This window comes from Stegodyphus dumicola, chromosome 2 (assembly GCF_044657685.1).
Source record: "Stegodyphus dumicola isolate Sdum_Otavi_A_Nest chromosome 2, ASM4465768v1".
NCBI lineage: Eukaryota > Metazoa > Arthropoda > Arachnida > Araneae > Eresidae > Stegodyphus > Stegodyphus dumicola.
In genome coordinates this window covers 210085675-210105865 of record NC_140769.1, presented here as the reverse complement: position 1 = coordinate 210105865, position 20191 = coordinate 210085675, and the positions used below count along the sequence as shown (strand labels likewise).

General features: G+C 33.7%; 1 protein-coding gene across 15 annotated transcripts in view; it reads left to right on the top strand.

Moving 5' to 3' along the window:
- LOC146998813 (uncharacterized) overlaps positions 1 to 20191 on the top strand; it is a 940238-nt gene that overhangs the window by 732586 nt on the left and 187461 nt on the right. Inside the window, exon 4 of one of the 15 annotated variants that reach the window (XM_085811705.1) lies at positions 3433 to 7104. The exons of the other annotated variants lie outside the window; for them this stretch is intronic. Coding sequence (XP_085667831.1) covers positions 3433 to 3528 — 96 coding nt within the window. The 3' untranslated portion in view covers positions 3529 to 7104. Of the gene's footprint in view, positions 1 to 3432; positions 7105 to 20191 lie in introns of those variants that run through there. 15 annotated transcript variants of the gene reach the window in all.

The following is a 20191-nucleotide window of genomic DNA, read 5'->3' as shown; positions in this document are numbered from 1 at the left end:
ACACACAAAAAAGCCCACTCTTGTTTTAGGAGATTATAAAAATTCCGTTGCCATTCCCTTCTTTCCATCTTATAAGGTTCCATTCTTATAAGGTTGCAAGTATTTTGCAGAAAATTGACTTTCGGGTCATTTATTCTCCGATCAATAAAATTCCGAGTTCTTTACTCAAGGACCCCATTCCGGATATGAATTCCTGGGGTATTTATAGGATTCCTTGCCAGTTTGGTTTAAATTACATCGCCCAAACTAAGAGAGCCTTAAAATTTCGCGTTAAAGAACATGAGGCATATGTTAGGAAAAAGGAAACACAGAAGTCTTCTGTTGCCCAACATTGTTGGTATGAAAATCACAATTTAAATGTTTCTGCTGCCAAAATTATTCAAAAAGCATCTTCCATTGGTGAACTGGATTTTCTTGAGGCATTTCACATTAAAAAAATCTTTCTGTTCTAGTTAATGACCCTGATTCCAATCCACTTGCCTTCAGCCTTTAAAGAAATTATGTTTTAGTTCTGGTTTCTTCAACAGATGGCGCCAGTAGCTTGTTTCTTGTCCTGGCTTTTCTTGTCTTATGTTGTCATTATATCTTATCTCGTTCATTTGCTCTTTTGCAGCTGAATATGATGGTTCGGTAAAACCATCGAAACTAGTCCTGCGATATTTGAAAATATAACGCTGATTTTCGTTGTTTGACTTCTAAATTAATATAGGTAGATCTTTTCCCTGTAAGCGGTAGTTCATATCATTGAGATGACCTGCAATGTCTGCAAGAAATGCAAAGTCTCTCAACCATATCTCATCACTGAACTCGTGAATAGAGTTTCCTTTAGATTCCATGAATTGTTGAATTTCGCTCTTCAAACAAAACAGACGCTGAAGCATCTTTCTTCAAGAGTGGACAAGATCAAACAAGAGTGGCCTCAACCAAGGTACTTCCACATAATACACAACATCACCATATTCAGCTTCCAAATCAATCAAGAACTGTTCAAATTACCTGTGATTAAGTCCTCTAGACCGAATGAAATTAACCACTTTTACAACAACACTCATCACATTGTTCAAAGTTTGAGAATAACTTCTTGCACAAATTTTCTTGAAGAATGATGCAGTGGAAAATCATCATAGTATTATTTCCACTAGCCTTCATATGAGATATGAGTAATGTTCTTAATTTCATTTTGTCTCCAGTCATAGATGTAGCACCATCCGTGGTTATAGCAGATATATTACCGAAGTCAACATTACATTTATCCAAAGTTTGTGTCAGACTGGAATATAAATCCATTCCTCGTATTGTACTTTTAAGTGCAACAACTCTGGCTTATTCCTCTACTATTGTGAAGTCTCTATCAACGCAACGAATAAAAATGGTTACTTGTGCAATATCTAAATTGTTGCATCTGTCGATTCATCTATCGCTACAGAATAAGACTCAAATTTTTTGCATTTACATTTTAATTTTCTGAATATATCTCTTGCGAGATCCTATATGCGCTTGGCTACTGTCACACCAGACAAGCTAATATTCGATATGACTCGAAAGCCAAAGTACATCAACTGCACTCTGAAGACATTCTTTTGAAATTCTCCATAAGAAAATGGTTTTCCACCCTTAGCAATTTTTCTGCTATTACGTAACTAACACGAACACTATTTTCATATTCTTTATTCGCTGTGGTGAAGAAAGACTGCTGAAAATTTAGTTTTGATTTTAATTCACTCACCTTATCACTTCGAAAATGACCTTCCAGTGCAGAATGTGTCTCACTGTGCTTAGTATCATATCTCTTAATGTTGTATTCCTTCATCACGGATACACTGCCGTTGCAAATAAGGCAAACTGCCTAAATTTCGTCATTTTCAGAAAATTTTACCTCAAATAATATGAGGCATGTCAATAAAATGTTTTAAATATCAAGAATAGGAGGGATTTTTTTTTACGAGAAAAAGCTGACAAGGCAAGTTTTCTTGAAATCAAAAATTCTTCAATGTTTCTTCAAATTCAAATGTGGGGCCACTAAAACACCTTCAGCGGGCTACGGGTTGAAGAACCCTACATTAAAGTAATGGCAGCAACATCGAGTTAATTTGCTGACTTGTTTGACATTTTATACATAAAACATTATAATAAATTCAGCGGCAATGATTAGACCCCATAAAATTTGAGTTACTTTCGAAGTTTGAGAAAATAATGAATTAATGTTCATTTCGATTGAAGTGGTTGCCATTTGTATGAGGTTTATTATGCTGAAAGCCAGCTTTGAACTGCGACCGCAATGGTTAAGTGTGGAGCCATATTTCTGTGACCCTTCACATGCGCATCGCGATTGCACTAATACCTGCTCTACTATTTCTTTGGTTATTTTAACGTTCATCTGGAATCTCTCCGCTTAGTTTTGTACAATAACTTATAGGAATAACTATTCATGCTCGATTCAAAACTGTTCGATAATTTTCTAAAATGTTTCAAAATTTATCTTTGTATGTCTGAAAACGGACGACATTCGCATTTTCAGACTTGTCTTTAACAGAGACGATTTCAACGAGGAATATCTTCTATACTTCAAAATCTCCTTATAAGTTGGCTGTGATTCGTATAATATATATGCGTTCCGATGCAAAACACAACGAAAGACCATATTAGTCTATGAAAGTCAATATTACGTAAAATGAAATAAAAAAATTACAGTATTCAGCGTTAGTAACAATTATTATGTCACTGGAAACTGCATATGTGTGCCGACAATAAAATAATCACCAGTATATGAGGCGAATGAAGAAATATGGTGAAGTGAAAAGTGGAAAAAAGGTTAAAAGCAGTAAGAAAAAAAATTCAAAGGTTTCAGATTTTAAATTAATTAAAAATTTAATTGCGTTAAATTACTTTTTTAACGTTTTCCTTATTTTTTAAATATCATGTTCTTTGTATTCAAACCATGAAACTCAGTTCAACAGCAATATCACAAAATAATTTTTAAATGAGTATATCTTTAGAAATTCCGATACAGAGTCTCGTGCCCTGGAGATAAAAATGTTTTTCTTTCGCACAGTGTTGCCACTACTTGCTTCAAATCGTTTAGTGTTTTGGTCAATAACACGTTGAAGTGTTTCTGAACAAGAAATTGATAATAAAACAAATTTCAAATTCAAACTAGGGCTTCCACATGCCCATATTCTATGGAAGATTACGTTATTCCAAATTTCAATGGCTTTAGGTTACGCTATTTTACAGTGCGAGGAATATACATACATTTATGCAGATTCTTCACTATTTAATTTCTTTAAATATAATATAGGGCGATAATATTGGGTGGGAACAATTTGAAAAGTGATTCGCCGTTTATAGTTTTTAACGCCAAATGCCCATGTACTTTAAGTTTACATTTCTCAGCTTTAAAACAATACTTTTATTCTATTTGGGTCTTTCAAGATGACGTATTTATCTGTTTTGGAAAATTTCAAGATGCAACATTATTTGACACATCTTTTCAAATCAAGAAAGTATCTCTGCCCTGAATGCTGTTGATGTGTAGTTGTGAAGAATATCCAGTTGCGTTGATAATATTGTATGATACTTCAGTATTCCTTTCTGCAATGGCAATGAAATTCAAGTACTTATTTAACGTTCAAAATTGCATTTCTTGTCAATTTTTTGTCAGCAGTGTATTATACAAGCAAATAAATATTTACTTAATTATATGTAGTTGAAGAAAGTCTGTCGAAGAGAAACCTTTATTTACAATGTATTGATTATACATTACGGTTGCAAGTAATGAGGTTTTCTATTCGTTCAATTTATATCTTTAAGACAAAAATATACCCACTGGCAAAATGATTTGTGTAACATAATATGTATATTATTTGATTACGACAAAGCATGCATGGGTTGTCTGCCTAAGGGGAAATGTCTTCTTGGAAGGAGTTTTAAGGGAAACTAGATAGTATATTCCTTAAACAGTAGACAAATCATGAAAACGCCGATGCAATCAGCCCGTCTGTCTAGAATCGAGCTCAGGTCGAAGTACCAGTGTTCAGCATCATTATTGCACGGCTGCTCATAGGTCAATGTAGCTGGATAACACAACAACTCTGTTTTCACACCATCTATATATATAAAGAAGAAAATTTGTGCGTTTCTCACCAAACTTTCTACAATTGTTTTCTGGGTCTTGCAAAGGTCGACCACCACTTTTTTCCAAAATGAAATAGCTAAAATCAGAGATATTAATTAAAAACTTGGTGAAAATGATAATTTTCGCCCTAATATTTCCGAGTGGCAACCCTCTCGCAATCAAATCCTAGAGATTATTAATAAAAAATTTCTAAGTTTGACAATGAAATAAAAATAGAATTGCCAAACATTAAATACATTATTCCCGATTCCAAAAATCCGTGGTAAGCCATTTCGACTGGTCCCATCTTCTTTCGAATTTAATCAGCTGACATACTAATTAGAAACTCTGAAAGCGCTGATTTTCGCACACATTTTTCCGAGTGGCAACAGTCTCGAGCTTTGGAGATAAAAATGCTTTATTTCGAAGTGTTGCTACCGCTCGCTTTCAAATCATGGAGTTTTTTAATAAAAATTTGTAAGTTTTACAAAATCTATACATATAAAGAAGAATGTATGTTTGTTTGTTCATGTTATTAATTTCTGATGAATAAAGGTCAAGATTTTGCCACATTTAATCAACTAAAATTAATTATAGGTGAAATATTGAATGGAAATTAAGCTTTTAGGACTATTTGATAAGAAAAACAAAAATCATTCAAAACTGCGTGCCATTGTTGCTGATATAATGAAACAGAATTAGCTTATTTTTCTATCGAAAATTTTTATGTGGGTTCCATATCGCATCAGACTGAAAAATGTATGAATGTGAATTGTACTTTTTTTTATCGTTTTTAGAGAAGGATTATAGCGGTATTACAGATCTGTGCTGTTAGATGCATTGCTCTCAATCCAACTTGTACTTCCGCTAATCTCAAAATAAATTTGCAAGTTTTATTCTTTTGAAACTAGTTGAATTTTATCTGCAATCCACGTTTACATGGAAACTTTGAAAGAGAAATTAAAGGGCCTGTTTTATACCTTGATGCAGATATAAGGATACTGCACATAGCAGGTAATTCTCAGTAATCTGAAATACTTCCACAATGGATCTTTGAGAATTTTCCTAATTAAATACCAAAGGACCAACGATATAAATTTCCAAGCACCTACTATCTTAAATATCGTTTCATTCCACGCGCTTTACCAGCTCATATCAAGTGAGATGTAATTAGTACTTTGACACATACGTGATTATACTGAGTTTCTGCTGTTGAGTTCTAGAGCCAAGTGAACCTGAATAAGAGTTAGGGGGGGGGAAATGCTTAATGTTGTAACAATTCTGAGGAAACATTTATGTGGAACAAAATTTAAAAGAGTATAAACAAACATGACACTCAGAGAGCAACTCTAAATTATTATTAGGTCCCAGGCAAAATTTCTGTATATGGAACATGAGTCGTTTTCTTAGAAATGTTTCTACTGTTGGCTTTTTCGGAGGGAAGGAGAGTTTCGAGTTACTTGAGGGTTTTGGTTAGTTAAACGAGACAGTCCGAATTTCAATGTGCTACCTGTTATTAAATGATTTAGCTTAAAGAGCTATTTTGAGCTGTGATTTACATGATTATTGGATGAATGCTTAAACTTTCTAAAAAATCTTTTTAGTATCATAATTATAATACCTGAGACATGTTGTTCTGTATAAAGGAAAAACGGTGACAGATATCAGCGATAGAAAACTAACAGCAAAGTGATTTGTTGAGGCACTTGTGTTGAAAGCGACCTCTGTTATTTATAAAAAGAATGATTATCCTATCTTAACGTTGAGCTTCTATTCAGAAAACTATGAGATTTCTTTTCTACCTTATTTTCTATTACGTGATATCAGATATTTAGAAGAGATCTGTTTGGCAAAATATACTTTAACAAAAAAAAAATTTCTTCCATCAATCTCAATAGTGGCTTCTTTGGACCTTGCACGAAAGAGACTGAGTGGGCCGGACTTGTGTTCTTCACATCTCGGAAGAATATCATGTGATGTACCAACAGTTTACGTTGTGTGGTATTAGCGTTTCATAATACAGCCAAACCCCAAAACACACGCCAAAATAATAGTAATACATATTTATCTTGTGAGTAAAATTGAGAAGACTTGGACTGTTGATGCTTTAAAAATGAATTAGGTATAAAAGATTAGGCATTAAAAATTGTTTGCTGTATTATTTTATAATTATTTATCTAGTTATTCGAATTTTTCAGTTTTTAGCATTTGAAATCATTTGTATACTTTGTTTCAGAAATTTCTTGCAAATATTTCTGAAGAAGTAAGGATTCTGAAACTGAATTAATTTCATGTAACGGTTATATTAAAAAACGAAAGATGATAAGAAGCAATACTTTTTTAGTTTAATTAATTAACTGCTGGAAAACACAAACTGCAATCATTATTCCAGCTCCAATAAAAGTAAAATATAATTATCAAAATAAAATATTCTAGCAACGATAATAACGATAAGTCATATAAATAATTAAATATATAACTTCAACTCTTTGAACAAGATTTGTATCTGTGATTGTAATCTTATCCAAAGATTTGTAATTTTTGAATAAGATGTAAATTTTCAGAGGCCGGACTCATGTTAATTTTTAATGGTAATCAAAGTAATGTGAAAGTGGACTAAAAGGCAATAAAATTTTAAAATATCTCCCAAATCTGTATACAGGAGGACTGGACTGGTTCTGTTAATTGGCAAGAAAACTTGATCATGCTTTTATTGTCGCAGATAATTTAAATATAATTCTAAAAAAGCTTTCCTTCCATGCAAATGTTATTTCTTGCTTGGTGTTATTTATAACAAAAGTGCTTTTATTGGGTTACAAACTTTTCCATTTGTGCATTGTTTTGTTGTTAACATATGATATATGCACACCTTTCTTCTTGCTTGTTTATACTATAGATATAGCGCAACTTTTATAAATTATGACAGCAAATATTGTAAGAATGTAAAATAATAAAAGAAGTGTTATTTCAGCCCCCTCAAAAAAGGAAAATGCAAACTTAGCAATATTTTACCCTTTATTAAACTTTACAATTCAGTACATCATACATAATTAGAATAATCATCGTACATAATTAGAACAGTCTTTGAGTTGTAAGCGTCTTATTAATAATGGAGGTAAACCCAGTTGAAAGGCATCTCTTTCTACATTCTGAAGTCTTTTCCTGATACTAATGTAACACAAGTTTTCCAGCGTATGACACTGCTTGGATTTATCATTTATATATATAAGCATCTTAATGCTTTCTTCATTTCCAGAGATTATCAAATTATTTCTCCAATTCTGTGTGCATAATTTAGCACCAGCAATTATAAGTAAATCCACAAATCTCTGGCTACCTCTTCTACATGCATAGAACAATGGGGTAAAACCATACTCATCACGCCTGTCGATTTCAGCTCCGGAAATGAGCAATTTTCGCACTAAAATTTCTTGTTTTTCGATAACTGCCAAGTGAAGAACAGTACTACCCAACCTAGTGGCATTAACGTCACATCCCCGTTCTATGAAGAGCGTAAATAAATCTGCATATGAATATTTTTCACTACCTGAATTTATTTCGTCGAAAGCAGATCTGAATACAACAAACATCAATAATGTTGTTCCGATATCATCGGTGAGGTGAATCTGAAAAAAGAAAAAGTTTAGAACTTTGTAAAAGGGAAAATATTTTAATAATAAAATTACAAAAGCATACAAAAATAATTGATAAACAATAAAGTCATAAAAATGTCTATTTTTCATCTGAAGAAAATCCACAGCTGTCAACAATGAAATCTCAAAAACTGGAGATTTTTGTAACGTGATTGAAAACCAGTAGAGTTAGCATCTATGAAAACCCTAAATATGAGCAATCTCTATGCAAGATATACAGAAAAATGTGGTTGAATATTTCCCCAACTGAATTAAATAAAAAAACAAATGCATGTCCAGTAATTAACAATATGGATACAAAGCATTATAAGAAATTCCTTTTCGTCAAGAAAATAATGCATTTATTTATTAAAACACAGAATTTTTCTAACAAAACACGTAATAGTTGTAACATTTTTGACCCTTAAAAGAAATTTCACTGCTGAAAATGCAGCTGTGAAATGAATTGCTTAATTTCTAACTTAATTTGGACCTCACCATCGTTACTGAGATTTTCCAGGTACTTTTTTTTTCCCCTCGATTTTGTACTAAAATTGGAGGAAATTGTATATGTCTCAAATGAAGAATTTCAAAGTAAAGAAAAATGAAGTTAAAGAATGAGAGGGGCGTTCTAAAATACAATTTTGAAAAATAAAAATGATAATATAAAATTAAATTCAGTAGGTAGGCAAGCATATAATAAAAAAAAGACATGTAAATTTTATTATTATCCTCAGTATTGTAACATGAATGGCATTTCACATCAAGAACAAAATATTTTAACACTAGTATATGTGTCTGACACAGCTCTGTTATTATATGATACATGCAAACAGTTAGAACTGGATAAACCATTTAGCAAAATAAGCATATTTTTAGGGCAACAAGGAAATGGTCATTAGGAACAAAACGTCGTTAGAAACTCGAGGAAAGGATGTACTTTTAAAGGAAAGGATGCAGTAAAACTGGCATAAAAAAAAATTTATGCCAGTTTTACTGTGGATTGAACCAAGACCAAGAAAGAAGAAATGGGGGGGGAGAAGTAAATGTATATGAGGCTTAGTCTAAATCTGGGTCTACATATTTTATATATACAGTATGTATATATAAAATAATAATAATCTTCATAATATGCACATGGAAATGTAAATTTTAAAATTTAGTTTAATTAAATATTTATTTTATAAGGCAAATGGATAATTTTAAGAAAAAAATTGAAAATTATTTTGAGTTTTCTTTTTCTGTGTGACAAGTGAAATATCTGTTAAGAATCTATGATAATTATTTAGGAAGATCAAATTAGATTCAACATTTCAAACCTAACAATTTTTATTTCATCTTCACCTCCAAACTACACACGTGCACCATCGCGCGCGTTCGACGACTGACTCTCTCCTTGAGAATCTTGGGATAGAATTTTGTGGTCTGTAATTATATGCTGCCATCTCTCAGCTGTTCTGGGGTTAAATTGGTATGATATTTTTTTAGACTTTTTCAAATAAGATAAACCACAACAAGAGTATCCCCCCAGTGAACAAGCGAAGTGAAAGAACGACAGTATTTACACATACATAGCATAAACAAAAGGGAATTGGGATGCTGGGTTGTGTCAGTTGCTGAAATCACTTACATACATGAAATTAAATAAAAGTAGAAAACAAAATAAAGTAATACAGGTTAAATCTAATTGACATGAATAAATGAAAATAAAGGTTTTTCAGTTCTGAAATTTGTAGAGAATAATTGTGATATGATGAACATTGAAAATCGAGTAACTCAAGAGTAATTATGATCAAGTTAACCAATTTCTGTGATGAGTCTCTTGCTAAATTTCACAATTCATCCAGATTTTGTGGTTTTGGAATTGTTGACAGAGTTTCCAGTAGTATTTCCTGGGACTTTAGGTTCATGCTCGTGAGGAATTTGTTGTATTTCATCATTATATATGAATGCAGGTTTCACTCTGTCTAGGGAAACATTGCTTTGCCTGACATTTATGGATATTTTTATAACTTTGTCGCTTCGACTTATGACTTTGTGGGGACCTGTATATGGTTGAGTGAGCGGTGGTGTTATTTTGTCCACACGAAGGAAAACATGTGTACACTTTTGCAATTCTGGGTGCACAAAGATTCTTGTTTGGTGATTTTGGTTGGGAAATGGCTTTAACTGCTGCATTTGTGCCTGGAGTTTCTGCACATACTCATAAGATGGAGTTGTATTTTGGGCACTTTGGGAAAATAAATCTGCTGGAAGTCTTAGTGAAGTTCCATACACAAGATCAGCACTTGATGCTTGTATGTCTGTTTTAACAGCAGCTCGAATGCCAAGGAGAACTGTTGGTAATGATTCAGTCCATCTTGGGTTTTCATGGGCTTTTAAAGAATTTTTCAAGACTCTGTGAAAACGTTCTACTAAGCCATTTGCTTGGGGATGAAAGGCTGTAGTACGAATTCTTGTTGTTCCCATAATTTGTGTGAGCTCACTGAACAGAGGTGACTCAAACTGGCGACCCTGATCTGTGGTGATGGTAGATGGGCATCCAAAGCGGGATATCCATCCTTCGAACAAGGCTCTGCATGCTGTTGCTGCTGTCATATCAGCGATGGGTATCACTTCAGGCCATCTGGTGAACCTGTCGATGATGGTGAGGCAGTACATTTTGCCCTCTGAAGGAGGCAAGGGTCCGATTAAATCCACATGCAGATGAGAAAATCGTGCGTCTGGTGTAGCAAATGTACCCAGAGGTGTTTTTGTGTGTTTGTGAACTTTGGATCGCTGGCATGCATCACAACTTTTTACCCAGTCTTTAATATTCTTTTTCATATTGGGCCAAACATAGCGAGCAGAAATTAATTTGCAAGATCCTGTTGTTCCTGGATGCGAGAGGTTCTGAAAATGGTCAAACACTATTTTACGAAAAGATGCTGGCACAATAGGTCTTGGAATTCCGGTTGATACATCACAGATGAGTTCTGTTGCTGACACTGGGCTGGGCATGGACTTTATTTCTAGTGAATGATTGCTGTTTTGCAGATTTTGTAAATCATCAGCTTTCTGAGCGTGACTAAAGGCTTCAAAATCAAGAAATGAGGAATTTGAGATGTTGTTTATCTCAATTCTGGATAATGCATCTGCAACGCTATTATTAACACCACTGGTATGACGAATGTCAGTGCTAAACTGAGAAATGAAATCAAGTCGACGCCATTGGCGCGGACTGCACTTCTCTGAATTTTGCTTAAAGGCGTAGATAAGAGGCTTTTGATCAGTGAAAATGATAAAGTTCCGACCTTCGAGCATGTGCCGGAATCTCTTCACCGCAGTGTAAATGGCCAATAGTTCTCGATCATAGGTGGAGAATTTTTGTTGACTGTTGGTGAGCTTAACAGAGAAGAATGCAATCGGTTCCCAGTTGGTTGTGTTGAGTTGCATCAAGGAACCATCAACTGCCAGGTCACTGGCATCAACCCAAACACTAAGTTTGGCTCCTGGAATTGGGTGACGAAGAAGAGTTGCGGTAGCTAGTGAATTTTTGGCATTTGTAAATGCCTGTTCGCTAGCCTCAGACCATTGAAGTGTTTCTTTGGGATCGTTTTGTTTAGGTTTTCTGCTCTTTTTATTATTTTTGATACCTTCTGAAAATTTATTTAAGGGTGCTAATATGTGTGCTGCTCTAGGAACGAAACGTCTATAGAAACTGAATAGACCTAAGAAGCGTCTTAATTGAATTATGGTAGTAGGTTTAGGAAAATTCAAAATACAGTCTACTCTATCTTTCAGGGGTTCTGTTCCTTCTTCAGATACTTTGACACCTAAGAAATTTATTGAGGAAACACCAAAAACACACTTAGAAGGTTTAAGGCTAAGGCCATAATTTTGCAATCTTTCAAAAAGTATTCTTAGATGCGAGATATGCTCTTCCTGAGATTTAGATGCTACTAATATATCGTCTACGAATGCATAAACAAATTTTAAATCTCGAGTAACTTCATCGATGAATCTTTGGAATGTGGCTGCAGCGTTACATAGGCCAAATTGCATGCGACAGCTTTCAAATAAGCCGAAGGGGGTGATTATAGCACTTTTGTGGATATCATCAGGATGTATAGGGATTTGATGATAGGCTTTAATTAAATCAAGGTACGAGAAAATTTTGCAGCCATGTAGTTCAGAAGTAAAATCTAAGATATTAGGAATGTTATAATTATCTTTTATTGTTTGTGCATTGAGGGCTCTGTAATCTCCTACAGGACGCCATTCCGTGCTGTCCTTTTTAGGGACCATATGCAAAGGTGATGCGTAGTTACTTTTTGAAGGACGAATGTGGCCTAATTCTATCATATTTTGGAATTCTTCTTTGGCGATTCGTAGGCGGTCTGGGGCAAGACGTCGTGCTTTAGCAGTGACGGGAGGTCCTGTGGTTTGGATGTGATGCACTACTGTGTGCTTAATTTCTTGGTCAGCACGGGGTGGTTTTGTGATTTCTGGAAATTTTAATAATAATTTATGGTATATACTGTCGCCAGATACTGTCTTTATTGAATGTATTGCACTAACTCGTAAACTGCATTTAGAGCCAAGATTAGTGTTACCGTCGATTAATCTTTTTGTGTGGAGGTTAGACATCAAGTTGAAATTATACAAAAAATCTGCACCAATAATAGGGGTTGAAACACTGCCGACAAGAAAGGTCCATCTGAATATGCGTCTTAAACCTAAGTCTAAGGAGAGATTTTGGCTAGTGTAGACGGAAATTGGTGTAGTGTTTGCTGCTGAAAGGGTCATTTGGATGCGATTTCGCCTTTGCAATGCTGTTGCTGGAATTATAGATACGTCAGAACCCGTGTCGATGAGGAAGTTGACATTTGTGCGCGCATCTCTAACAAAAAGGCGACGAGAATTGGAGGGCAAGGCTGTAGTCGCCGCTATGCCTCGCCTGGGCCGTTTTTTGAAAATTTACAGGGCGGGGTACACTTTATAGCTCTCTCACCAAATTTAAGGTGGTACCAACAGGTATCAAACTTGTTTTTATTTTGAGAGAGGCTGCGTTCTCTTTAGCCGCGATATTTATTCTGACTACGAGTGCGGCGACGATCACGCGAGATATTATCGATTCTTACGTGCAATTTTTTTATCTCTGCGAGTAAACGTTCTTCAATGGAATCTGAAATATTAGCAGAACAAATATTTGTGGCACTTACCGCTACAGGAGATGGTGATACATCGATGACACGATCCGCAACTTCCGCAGCTTTATCCAAGGTTAAAGGCGTGTTCGCTGCGAGTATCGACCTGTACGAAACTCGGGATATGCTGTAAAAACAGTTAGCATTAGTTCATCGGAAATGCTGTATGACTCAGCGCGTCGTCGCATTATGCGTAAGAGTTCACTTGGCCGGCGATCTCCCAACTGTTCGCCGCCGAGGAGTTTTTTCATTTCTTGATGCGTCGATTCTCCGCACCGCTTGATTAGCTCAGTTTTAATGTGATTGTAAGGATCCGTGGAGTTGGGGGCTTTGATTACATCTCTCACAATTGATGCGGCTTCGGCGGGCAGGTGCGAAACAATGTAATTATACTTCGTGCGAGACTCCGATATCGCTTTCGGTGTTCCCAATTCAAATGTTGCTTCGCACATAGTGAACCATAGTGAAGGATCGGCGAAGTTGTACACAGGTATCTTTACTGCTCCGATTATTGCTGTTCCTTCAGTCATTTCCAGTCACGTGGCTAAGTCCCAAGTAATATGTAAAAAAAAAAGAGAATTTTTTTTTTTTTTTTTTTTTTTTTTTTCCGTGCAAATATTAGTTTAAAACAATAACGCTTGGTTGCTGCAAGGCCGGGTCACCATTGTTAAGAATCTATGATAATTATTTAGGAAGATCAAATTAGATTCAACATTTCAAACTTAACAATTTTTATTTCATCTTCACCTCCAAACTACACACGTGCACCATCGCGCGCGTTCGACGACTGACTCTCTCCTTGAGAATCTTGGGATAGAATTTTGTGGTCTGTAATCATGTGCTGCCATCTCTCGGCTGTTCTGGGGTTAAATTGGTATGATATTTTTTTAGACTTTTCCAAATAAGATAAACCACAACATATCTAAAAGAAGTTACTTCATCCTTATACCAAGCATTTTAGGCCACTTTCTGTGGCACATGTTTGCATGATTCCTGAGTTTTGCAGAATTACATAGTTGTTGTAAAGAAAATAAACAAATCATTTTAAAAACAGTGCAATGAATGCAGTAATGTATGAATGGCAACATGTCTTTTGACCAGGTCTGGCACTAGTAGGAATTTATTCACTCAGTGGCTAAATATATTATGCAAATCAGATCATATTCACACTACATACCTAGGAAAGGAAAAAAGTTAATTCCCTTCCAGTCCTACTATTATTTTTTGTAATAAAATATTATAATTGTGTAACCAGTTTTTCATAAATTTCAGATTCACATGCTTCACTAAACCATCTAAAAGACCGAGACAAAATTATTGTCATTCAAAATGCAGACAAAATTATGTTTAAACTCTCCCCCCCCCCCAATTCACCAGAACTAATACTAAGTTCTGATTTCTTTGCAACAGAACGCTTTTAATTCTGTGTAGGAAATCTTTGCCTTTCTTTTAAAACACTGACAAAATTTATAAAAAAATACCTTTCTGTCAAATTTTTTAAGTCTGGTTTAACCCTTTGCGACACGCATATTTAAAATATATTTTAATCTTTAAAAAAATGCCTTAGAATAAGTCAGATGGACTTACTTAAGTGCCTTTAAGGCTTGAAAAAAATTCTGCGCTTTTATTTTTTACGGTGGAAGGTGGGATACCATTTGTCCCACCATGCAACTAGCACATGTCTTATAGCATATTGGTGTATAGCAGGGAAAAAAAATTATATGTGGAATGAATAAACAAAATAAAGCGTGCATTCTAAAATATTCATAATAAACACACTAAAATGCATTTTGTACTTATTGCATATATGCATGACTTGTAAAATTTTGCATATGCACATTTTGCATGTAGTATATATTTAATATTTTTAAATTTTAGGAACAAAAGAAAATATTTTCTTGAATATTATTTTAAGATTAAAATTTGATACTCGTACATATGATACTAAATAAAATATTAAAATTGGCACTTGATTCAAAAACATTTATATATGACTAAAATTGAAAAAAAAGTCACTTTCATGAAACTTTGAAAAACATGTTATTTCATTCTTTTGTAAGCATAGAGGCACTTCACATGTTTCACACATGCAAAATGTTCGTCGTTATTCTTTCGATATGCTGCAATATGCACATCTTCTCCTGCTCGTTCTCTTTGGCGTTTTACTTACATTTTTTAGTGTCTTTTCTGGTTGTACGAACGGGTTTTTAGTTTTATTTGAACTGGGGATTTCAGTTTTCTTTTCAGCTCTTTCTTGCCTGCAAGTGCCATTAGACCTTCTGTAACTGAGAGAAGAAAACCTTTCATTGTTTTTACATCATGATCAGGTTCGCGAACAAACTTGAATAAATGTGTTTACTATACTCGCATCTAAAAAGTAAAAAAAAAAAAAAAATCATGTGCCACCATTTCTTGCTTTTGCGGTCTATTTCATATAGTCCTTTCAGTTGATCAATCAGTCGACATATCCCATATTCTTATTGTATGAAATAATGCTGTTTGGGCACAGTACTTTTTTTTTTTTTTTTTTTTTTTTGTCTTTCCATCTCGTTCCTTTCTATTAATTTCTTTCATTTCAGTTGCCTTTTCCAGGCAAGACAGGATAGAAACGGATCTTTTATCCTTCCATTTTATGCAATAAATTGAATCATCGCTAACTGAAAAGTCTATATATCCTCTTGACATAAATTTGTGGGTAGATACTTCCGATTCATATTTACAGTGCCACATGCATAGATGCATCTGTGTCTTTAAAAAGCGAAACAAATTATGACTACTTCCCTTTCTTCTTCAGCAATAACTTCAACCTCAGTTATTCTCTCCTGGATTTCAATTTCATCTGAATCAGAAACTGACATCTGAAGCATTTGAGTCGCAATCAGATGGCAATTCAGCAAAAAGATCCAAAGCTTCCTGAGTTGTTAATTTTTTCCTAGACATTTTAGCACATCAGAGCATACAACGGATGTAAAAGCGCGCGCAATCACGAAAAAAGTAGATGCAAAAAAGAAAAGAAAAAATAATCGTGAGTGCTGCCATCTATTGAGCGGAAATTCAAGTGTGTGGTGGGACAAATTTTAACCCACTTATTTCAACTGCAAAATTAATGTTATAAAATATTGAATACAATTAAGATTTTTGAAAATAAAGTACTTTTGAATATTAAAAAGTATCATACATATCATAAACTGTATACCAAAATTTTTAAAATATTGAAAAATGCGAGATACAGGGATATCACTCTTGTGATCCTATTTTGAATATTTTTTGCTTATAAACTTAAGCCCTGGTATAGTAGTAACATCTACTGAGAAAAATAATAACTAAAATAGATTATTTTTAAAAGATTAGAAAATTTCTAACGGAAATTGCTAACTGAGAAAATAAATATTAATTAGGTGGGGCATATATTGACCCACCATGCCGCAAAGGGTTAAGTAATTTATTATGCATGAATTGCATTCTTATATAATTTTTTAATATTATAAAAGCTAATATAATATAGTACAGTCAAAAGTCGTTAATTCGGACACCCGTAATCCGGAATGATCTATAATCCGGACCTCAAAGCTACAAACTAAAGGTCTTACGCGCATGCGTCATGTTGACGCATGCGCGTAAGACCTTTACGGCTGCGAATTTGCGTGTGCGCGTGCCCAAAATACGTTTACGAATGCGCGTTTAATGTATAACGGACGGGATAAGCTAAGCTAAAATTATCTAATTATCTATTTTAGTTAATGTTGCAGATTGCGTTGTTCCTTAATCTTCGAATTGGAGCAATTTTATAAAAGTAAGCTTGAACTTTCGATTATGTCAAACATAATTTCTGATATATATTTACTAATATGTAAAGGATATACAAAGGGAAAGTATCTTTCGGAGTCCATTAAACAAAAAGTGGAATTGCTGCAAAAAATGGATAAAGGATAAAGGATTTGTTTATCTAACCATTCCGAAATCTGTTTATCAATTTCACGCTGCTCTGCGTGTGTGGGGGGGGGGGGACGTGGCATATCCTTTGGATAAAGGCATATCCTTCTTTTATCTAAACTTTAACGTTTGTTTACCTAAACTTTGTTTATCTTTAACGCCGCGGAGCGCAATGAATTGGAAGTTGATCTGTCAACACTATCCTTATCTTAAGGGCAGATGTTTTTATTTTATTTGGCTCATAATTGCTTACTAAATGTGGTATTTCCTCTCGATGTACTCCGGCTTTGATATGATTTAAATCAAATGCCTCGTCATTATAATTCGCTTCCAATAGCGAAGAAAGTGACAGAGGTTATTGAAAACGAAAAAATTTCGATTGACAAATTAGTCGGTATTCTCGACACAGCAATTATAGGACTTGAACAGCGGAACTTTGTAACTGAACAAGAAATTATGTCTGTTTATGGAATTAAAGAGAATGTATTATCACATAAAAAACGAAGCAACTTAAACAACTTACACTGAAAGAAATATTTAATAAAGTAAACAAATAAATATTAAGCTTTTTTTTTTTTTGTAAATTTTGATACCCTTTAGATCATAATTGTTCTTTATTTCGTAAATTACGGTTTCATATTTTTAATTTTATAATTTCTGCATGCCATTTTACCAGATTTAAACTGATGATCTATAATCCGGAAAAATCGATAATCCGGAATCGCTGAAGTCCCGACGAGTCCGGATTAACGACTTTTGACTGTAATATGCAAGATTGTCTGAGTTTTACTCCAGTAAAGTATTCATCTGAGAATTTATTACAAATTTTATGAAGGTTGATGATATATTTTTATTTCAAATATTTTATTTCACTTTTTTAAACATGAAGTGGAACAAAAATTTCATATTATTCATGACATTATTAAACTACCTTCTCTATGATTTTGCTGACCTCAGAGTATTGAGCTAATACTTTAATTCGAAAGCCTCTTATACTATTCAGTCACTTATAAATTACTCCTTTTATCCTTAATTAATTTAAATTTTAAATGTTGGCATGTCTTTTGTGTAAAGCTTAAACTGTAATTATATAATTTCAACATTTTAGGCATTTTAAATTTGTGTGTGCATTAAAACAGTTGTCAAAGCACACTGTTATAATTCTTGACACTATATTTAAATACAATTCATCATAGAAAATTTTTTAAAGAAAAAGTTTATTGTGTTAAGGCTATTGAAAATCTATACAATAATTTTTTAGTAAAAATCTTTTCCTTTATGCATATAATTTCTAAGTAAATATTTTTGTTTTAAAAAATCGTCATGTTTAAAAAATTATTAAATAGATGCAAAGTAGTTTATGAAAAGTCAGTTATTAGGTTATTAGAGGAAGAAAATTTGCGTGGCACAATATATAGAAATGTGTAAATCTTTTCTGGGGAAATTTTAATCAATTTAATAATATCAATGTTTGTTGGAAAAAAAAAATGTCATTTTATTATGAGGAGTGGAAATAATAAAATTGTATGCTTTAATTTGTGCATTTTCTTATTTTTATGTGCAGTATGTACTAATTCTGTAAAATATAAAAACATGACTGCACTTAGTTGAAACATGACTGTTTAAGGAAATCGGTTGTTTTATAAAAATTTGTGAATTTAACAGATTTTATTGTTTGAAATAATTAGCGAAATTATTGTATTATGAAGATGCATAAATACAATTTTTGAATGAAATTTTAACATGCATTTGTATTATATTTATATAAAAAAAAAACAAATTTACTTTTTATTGAGATAATTATGTCCATCTTTATTTTTTGTGTATCTCTTACAACTAAAAATATTTTATCAGAAATGCTAACTTTCCATAAAAGTTCTATTTTATTAGAACTGAGTATTTTTTTAATTGTTTTTTCTTTATATATTGATGAGCCAAACTACATTTGCATGCAAAAATATTTTGTTTTATGTATTTTAATACATTTTTCTCATTTTATTGAACATTTGTAATTTAGAATAAATTATACACAGTTCTTGGCTATGTTGACCCATTCTGGCATAATCTGTTATAACTTTCATCATGTTAGGTTATATTTCTGTGTATTTGTTTTACACATTAACTCAGTATATTCTGCTTAATTCTGCAGTTTCATCTTATGTTATATTTTGATGATAAAATCTAAGCATTTTGCTTTTAAATGATCCTCTATGCACTTGAAATGTTATTCATATTTTTGAATAAATTTGCTACCATTTGTGAAAAACATTTTTTCGCTTATGCATCTCCAGTAGGTGGGGGGAGGGCACTGAATAGGGCACACTGCTCATTCCCTCACATATATGCATTAGACACTCATCAGCTGAGCTGTAATACACAAGTTTGGACCGCAAGGAGAAAAAAAAAAAACTTTTATGCTCAGCCAGAAATGAGAGATATTACTGGTGCATTAAAATTAAGTCACCAATTCTTGTCTCTCTTTGACTTTTTTTTTCTGATGTTAGAAATCATCAACCTCACAGGACTGCCAGCTCCAGCAGTTTACTAATTATGACTGAATTTGCTACTTCAACATCGTCTGGAAAACTGGATGAGAGTTATTGAGCGCCAACACTGTGTGATATGATTTTAAAGCTTCTCTTTTCAAAAGAGATCTTTTGTAAATCAAAAATGAACTTCTTAACCACAGTAAAATCTGTTGCCTTCATCATGCATTCTTTCTTGACTGCATCAATTCCGACATGAGAGCTTTCAACATTTCTATGAACTCTTTTTGTTGCCTAGGGCAGATGGATTTATTGGATACAACGTCCCACCTCCCATGGAAAAGAAATGTTGTCTGCTTCCCGTAATGTGCCTGCGACCTCAAGTCATGTGGAAAGAAATCTGTTTTCGGCAAAAATAATATCGATGCCCCCATTCCTCTGCAGTGTCACCTTTATATGTTCCCAAAGAAGGTGAGACTACAAAATCGTAAATGTTTAGGAGAATGTTCCTGAATGTTCCATGACTGGCACAGCAGAGAACGGGCTGTCAGTGCCTTTCGGTGCAAAAGAACAACTTCCACTTAAGGTTGTCGTATGTGGCTTAATCAGTGGATGAAAACTCTGACTCCACCAGAAGCAAAATACAGATCAGGGAAGAGCAAACAACCAGCAGCTGTTTCAGGTGTCAGCACTTTGGGCATATGCAAACTGGATGTCCTAACCATTCTGGATGTCTTTACTGCTTATCATGTACCTGCAAGTTCCCAGGAGATGCAAAATACCTGCATAAAATGTAACTCATACAAATTTGGTGACTTTTACAAAATGTCCTTTCCA